Consider the following 7,380-nt stretch of genomic DNA (forward strand, 5'->3'; position numbering starts at 1 on the left):
TGGTTTGGATGCACAAAACCAGTATAATCCGACCTGATAACAGAAAGGGATTTCTTGACCAATCGTTTACCAAGACGTTGGTTTTACACACACACACACACACACACAGACAGCCAAAGGCTTTGGTAAACAAGGCTGTAGTATTGGTTTTCTTACACTCTGAATCACATCTATAATGAAAGAGGCCGCGCTCATTACAGAACAGGTCACTGCTTGTGCAAAAACCATCCACCGATTTAATCAATGACCCCACAGATCATCAGCGTGTTACTACTGCATGATGTGCATTTCCCCATGGATGTATTAAATGTATGCATTCAATGTACGCACATGGATGCATTTGCTAAAAAGAAACACGCCTCACCAGAGCGCTAGCTTCCACTCTGTGACTCACAAACCGCCAACCATACGACGACGGCCTACGGTTTGATTTACGGGCAAACGCTGCACCGACACGGCGCGCGCGCGGCGAACACCGGCGTTCTTTATCGCCTTACGACGCCCGTAAGCCGTACGGCAGAATATCACAGACGCCGTGTCTCAACAAATTAGAAATCGTTCGGGCAAAAACGCGTTTGAGGTTTGGGGTTTTCTTTTCGCAAATTTTGCCCTATAGCCACACGCGCAGCGTTTTGCTGATAGGTCTGTGTGGCTAAGCTTCTGGGTCGGGCAAAGCGCCTTTCATGTCTGGGCAGAAATGAGCGAGAGTAAACGGCAAATGGATGTGTGATTTTTTTTTTTTTTTGGTGTAATGGGATTTGTTAGAGCCACCTAAAATTCAAAGGAGCGCCCCCGCCTCCCCCCCCCCCCCCTCACCCCCGCCAACACCACCTCCCACCCCCACTCGCGTCAGTAGACCAAAGCGTACATGAATGAGCCACTGAAAACGCTCAGAAAGCACTTAAAACAAAAGAGGAACGTGACGAAATACGAACGCTAATGTATATATGGACCGTCGGCCCTGCTCGAGCGACAGAGAGTGAGTAAACTGAGTCTTGGGGAGTTTGGCCGGATGGAAAATATGCGTGGACCAGTTTCCAGTAACATCCGGTAATAATCTTTAAAAGGACTTGAAGGAGCTGCCTCAAAAAGTCACACACTCCGACATGAGAAGTGGTGAACCATATCCAAAAAGAGAGAGAGAGAGAGAAATTGAAAAGAATGGAATTGGAAGCCACTGTTTGAATGGTGCTCTATGCCATTACAGAAGTGGCGGAGCCCAAATGTGTCCATTTTTGGGTCTTCACACAGACCCAGAGACCTAGCCCCATGTTTTACCATGAAATTATAACTTATGAGAGGATATGGTAGATGAACAAGTTGGTGGGGGAAAAAAAATCTGTTGTACTACATCAAAGTTCAAGCTTTAGAACTTTTCAGTTATTGGAGGAAATTTCTTTCATTGTCGAAGTGGCCTCAATCCCATTTCTAATCTGGACAATACGCTGAATACAAAAGCCCAGCATCTCCCTCTTATTTGCTTTTGGCTAAAGAAAGCTCTAAATCCGAAAGTCCCCTTAAGTTCCTCTCAACAAACACCGCACGTGACGTATAAGACTCGTCGCCAACACTAGTTCTCGTTGCGTGGAACCAAATGCCTTCCAAGTGAGTGGCTGAAAACCTATATACATACATTTACCTCAGAGACGCGCTTCGCTGGAGCGTGGATGCGTCGTCATGGTTACCCCACGACTCACCACCGTTGAGTCTGCCAGGTGTTTAAATTTGCTCAGAGAGTAGTGCCGAGTAAAGTCTAAGAGCTTCTTCACTGTCCCACTCACGGCTGGCGCGAGTGGAGCCATATAAACTCATTCAGAGAGTTCACTTAGCATTGGCGTTTAACGCTCGCTGCCGCGGATCTGCCTTTTAAGAGAGTGAGGTGTTTATGTATGCACACCAGTGGCCCATGGGTATCATTCTGTACTCTCGCTGACGAAACATTCAACCAGGGCTCATATCACTGCCCTAGAGCGTTATTATACAGCCAAAGAACAGAGAAATCATACGCGTTAAAACTATAATCATGCTAACACGCTACCCCCTCCCCCCCAAAAAAAAGGGGTTTGGAAATGATCTGCGCCCTTGGCCCTTATTCAACATCGACTGAAATCCATACATATTATATCCACTAGTCCTGTGCAAAAACCCACCAGTGCCCCCCCCCCCCCCCCACCTTAAATAAATAATCACAAAAGGAAGTACATACATTAATGAACATATGAGCCTATGAGCTGAATATATGACTGTCACAGTGGAGATCAAGACAACTGTACTTACCCATAACGCGTAACCTCTCTGCACCAACCACCACCTCCTGCTCGTTAGCGGAGAACAGGAGCTTCCCTCTGCTGGATTTCACCTCCAGCATTTTGCCCCGCGTGTGAACTCCATGAGAGCCTGTAAAGACAAGAGAGGGAGGGGAAAAAAAAAGAGAGAACCTGGGTAATGAAATGTTTACCTAGGCTGGGAGGTGAAAAATTGAATTCTGCGGAAGAACACCTCCATGACTACTGAATTCAGCAGAGGAGCTGCTTTGGAGCTGAGAACCTAAACCACCAGGAGTGTCTGTTAACCTCAGTCAGACAGAGAAAGAGAGGGAGAGAGAAAGTGTTGGTGTGTGTGTGTGTGTGTGTGTGTGTGTGTGTGTGTGTGTGTGTGTGTGTGTGTCTGTGCATGTGTGAGGGAGAGAGAGTGTGAGCACACATAACCCTAATCTGTGTTTCCTTAATTAAAAATGTAGGAATGCTTTTTTTTTTTTCTTTCCTTTTCGTGTGTGTGTGTGCGTATGTGTGTTTGTGTGTGTGTGTGTGTGTGTGTGTGTGTGTGCGCGAGCGTGTGTGTGTGCATATGTGTGCGTGTGTGCACGCATGCATTCTTATTATGTTATGTTAATACAGACATAACACAAAAACGTTCTTGCATAATGACGTATTAATTGAGAAAGTGAAAGAGTGGTCAAAGCACTTAACAAGTCCATTTCAAGCTAAATTACATTTCCTCACAATATGCTTTTCCTCCACTTCTATTAGCTTAGCTAGCATTTTACACTCCATGCATCTGTGCACATGCAATTAGAGAGCATTAATGACATTTCTAGTTACAGTTATGAAGGCAAACGCCAACGGCACGGATCAACATTCCTGGATTTCAAATAAACAAACAAAATAAACTCTCGAAGGACACGTGAAAACCATTTTCAGTCCTAAATATAACATTAAATACTTGATACTATCTCCAGGATATGTGTTTTTTATGTACATACGCATACACACACACGCACACAAACATGCACATGCACACACACACACACATACACACATACACACACACACACACAAGCCAGACCAGGGAGCTGATAAATGACTAAGTGCGATGATTCCTTTGAGTCAGAGGAATTTAACTTACGAGTGAAACAAGGTAAGTAGTCATGCGTCTCTGATATAAAAAGTAGTGGACTGGGGACAGTTGTGAGTGAATGGTGACTGGTAGAAAAAGCAGTGGACTGGGGACAGTCGTGAGTGAATGGTGACTGGTAGAAAAAGCAGTGGACTGGGGACAGTCGTGAGTGAATGGTGACTGGTAGAAAAAGCAGTGGACTGGGGACAGTCGTGAGTGAATGGTGACTGGTAGAAAAAGCAGTGGACTGGGGACAGTCGTGAGTGAATGGTGACTGGTAGAAAAAGCAGTGGACTGGGGACAGTCGTGAGTGAATGGTGACTGGTAGAAAAAGCAGTGGACTGGGGACAGTCGTGAGTGAATGGTGACTGGTAGAAAAAGCAGCGGACTGGGGACAGTTGTGAGTGAATGATGACTGGTAGAAAAAGCAGTGGACTGGGGACAGTTGTGAGTGAATGATGACTGGTAGAAAAAGCAGTGGACTGGGGACAGTTGTGAGTGAATGATGACTGGTATAAGAGGACAGAGCGAGTGTGTCAGGGGAAAAACTTACCTGCTACCAGTTGGGAAACTAGGTTGGACCCGTTCAGGATGTTAACAGAGACGTTTCTGGAGGACTGCAGATACAGAGGACTTCCCTGTGAGAAACAAACAAACAAACAAACAAACACAATCGAATCAGGCTTGGGTTGTGTTATTACAGTCAATTCACTTGTTAGGATTCTGACAATACATACAAATACATACCATTCATAAACATACTCTTTGCATACAACAATAGATCTGCAAATACACCATTAATTAGGGTGAACATTGTAATAGAAAATTTCAGATCATATCAGAACATTTTTCTCCAGCCGGGGTCATGTCTTTCAGTGCTGCTGATTAACCTGTAGGTCACTGGTTTATTGATCATTTTTGCTTGGTTATAGATTGACTTAATATTTTTCTTGTCAAAAATTCTATTTTCCTCTGAGGTCCACAAACAACAACAACAACAACAACAACAACAACAAAACAGCTGTAGTCAGCTAAGCTCCTCCTAACATACCCCCTGTTCTAACTACGCTAGCACGCTAGCGTCCATGTTCTGGATCTGGTTAAGATGAACTGACTCTTGTCTGTAGCCTTCCTCTGTTCATCGGCTCTTAGCACAGCTGACCGCACCCTGAACCTTAAGATCCACACTCCACGCTCTGGCCGTTCACTCGCACGGTTCGCTCGCTCGCTCGCTCAGCGAAGTAAGTCGAGCAGACGGCCGTCTCAGTGACACGGCGTAACTCGGATGCGCGGAAGGCCGACCCTTCTCCCGTTCTCAAATCGACCTGACCTTGTAAAAATTCCTTAACCAGGGGTAAACGTAAAACGGTCGTAACGGCGGACGCTCAAGTCTGTTTTTTGGTTTTTTTTCCATGCCAGAATTAATCGCCAACGCTTCGTTTAACGTGGAAAGGAGGCTTAGAGTCAGAGCTGGGCAGTGAATTAGCCTTCAGCACGCGCTGTTTATTTTCAGTGCTAATTGCATTGTTTTAGTACCCTGCTCTTAAACAAAGTTGAACATATGATTTATTCTCTCTGAGATTTGCCTTTGGCATTATGTGTGGAGGGGGGAAAAAAAGGAGGTCACAGCTGGAAGGCAAACAGATGTTTTGCTCACGAACAGGCAAACTTCAATCTGACAACCGTGGACAATAATCAGCGCCCGTTAACATTAACTAGGACGTACGCTAATAAAAGACACAGGTGCACGAACGTAATATTTGGGTAAAACTTTCAAATTGTGTAAATAACGTACTTTGGCTACGGAGTAGCATTGATACGAAACCTAAACAAACAAACAAATTACTAAATAGGCTACATAAATAAATGTCTAGTGAACGCCTTAAGTTGTTTTCAACATCTGTGAGCTGCTTCTGGAAAAAGAGAACAGAAAACAAAAAAAAACAAAAAAAAGATGAATAAATGCCATCTTTAGGGTGGTGTTTAATTTCCTCTGACGTCTGGCATTCCTAATTGTTGGCTTAGGGCTTGTCTGAGACAGAGGGTCCTCCAGATGTGGACTGAGCCGAGCCCTAAATAAGATTTCACTGGTCTTAAGAACCATTCAAACAAATGGGATACATGTTAAATGAATGCGCTGATAGAACAGAAAAGAAAGAAAGAAAGAAAGAAAGAAAGAAAGAAAAAAAACATCCAGAGCACAAAAGAGGTTTAGCGCTTAGCACAGGCTCTGTAAGAAACCCCTGCCCGCCGGAATTTTCCGGACCCTTGCCGTCTCTCTTCCTTGTTTCTCAAAAGGACGAGTGGCTTCGTGACCACACACATTTCAAAAGACAAGAAACCATTTCGTGTACTCTGTCAATACACTCTATCAATAATCTGTCCTCCGCTGTAGCGCTACACTCAATACAGAGTTAATTAAGTCGGAAAAATAGAGTATTTCTATATTTATATTTATATTTATATATAATGAAATGAAATAAACAGATCTCCATCAGAACCGTCGGGTGCACCACACCACGCCACGCTGACTAGGAACAAAAGGCCGAACACGGGCATAGCAGATTTGATTCATATTCCTGGAACATATCAATTAGAGCCAATAAAGGGTTTAATTAACAGCTAATTAAGAGATCTACTGTGGTGCGTTCGGCGAAATGTTCCGACAAGAGTACGGTTGGAGAGAATCTCGCCTACTCGCCCGCGCGCGCATAGCACCGTTCACATAGTAACACATCAGACAGCATTCCAGCGCTAACGTCCCTCCCTCGGAACAGAAAGGCCTTATGGATCTTTCGCTGCGGATTTATAGAATGTCTCTTTGTTCTGGTTGAACTGGACTATTGTCTTCTCTCATTCCTGCATGGATTTGCGATTCCATTTGCTATCCCTCTCTCTTTCTCTCTCTCTGTCTCATTCTAAGTGAAGACTTTTTTTTTTAAAAAAGGGCTGTACAGCAGCACATGTATTTTTCTAACTGTCAAACAAGTCTTCACTCACTTTATTACAACTGGGCAGGGTGTCAGTGAATTAGCTAGTGTATGCCCTGTGTGGGTGTGTGTATGTGTGTGTGTGTGTAAGTCAGCACATGACTAGATAGAGAGACTAGAGAGAGATAGAGAATAGAGAGACTACATAATTTGTCTGTGACTGAGGGAGCCAGTGGCTGCGTGTGTGTGTGTGTGTGTTATGTGGAGGCTTTGTGGGGGGTTGCCTTTCTATCATATTGAGAGCTTTCCATTGACTTTCATTGTACTGTAAGCCATATGTTTCCATGGGGAGAAAAGGTTTTCCCAAGTGGGGACCAGTAAATGTCTTCAATAGGTCTCCACTTCTCACATATTCAAATCTTTATCGGCACACATGTCTACACTATACTAAACACACGCGTGCACACACACACACACACACACACACACACACACACAAAGTCGGCGATTGAGTAACTCAGAGAGTAAGTTACAGTATGTGTGAGTGAGTGTTTGTGTGCTTGTGAATAACAATGAGTAACTGTTTGAGTCAATAAAGGAATGTGTGAATGAATGTATGATAGAATAAGTGTGTGTGTGTGTGTGGGTGTGTGTGAATGAGTGTATGATAGAATAAGTGTGTGTGTGTGTGTGAATGAGTGTATGATAGAATAACTGTGTGTGTGTGTGTGTGTGTGAATGAATGTATGATAGAATAACTGTGTGTGTGTGTGCGTGTGTGTGAATAAATGTATGATAGAATAACTGTGTGTGTGTGTGTGTGTGTGTGTGTGTGTGCGTGTGTGTGTGAGCAAAGACGGGGAGTGATTGCTAGTGTGGCTCCTACTGGTGTAGAGTGCTTGACACTTACTGGTCTGGACTGGATTTCTTTGGCGTATAGAGGCTTCAGGAATTCTGAGTCTCCCTCCAGTTTCAGACCCTTCTCCGTTATTCTTAAGTTTCCCATGCCATCCTGCAGGATGAGAAAAGAGAGAGAGAGACAGAGAGAGAGAGA

The 7,380-nt window shown here is 44.2% G+C and overlaps 1 protein-coding gene across 1 annotated transcript in view; it reads right to left on the reverse strand.

Annotated features, from left to right (window-relative positions):
• The window catches only part of sgcd (sarcoglycan, delta (dystrophin-associated glycoprotein)), a 45,470-nt gene that overhangs the window by 23,315 nt on the left and 14,775 nt on the right, over positions 1–7,380 (reverse strand). Inside the window, exons 2-4 of the mRNA XM_030793808.1 lie at positions 7,237–7,338; positions 3,950–4,034; positions 2,278–2,397 (exon numbers count right to left, since the gene is read on the reverse strand). Coding sequence (XP_030649668.1) covers positions 2,278–2,397; positions 3,950–4,034; positions 7,237–7,338 — 307 coding nt within the window. The remainder of the gene's footprint in view (positions 1–2,277; positions 2,398–3,949; positions 4,035–7,236; positions 7,339–7,380) is intronic.

The sequence above is a fragment of the Chanos chanos genome, chromosome 16 (assembly GCF_902362185.1).
Source record: "Chanos chanos chromosome 16, fChaCha1.1, whole genome shotgun sequence".
Taxonomy (NCBI): Eukaryota; Metazoa; Chordata; class Actinopteri; order Gonorynchiformes; family Chanidae; genus Chanos; species Chanos chanos.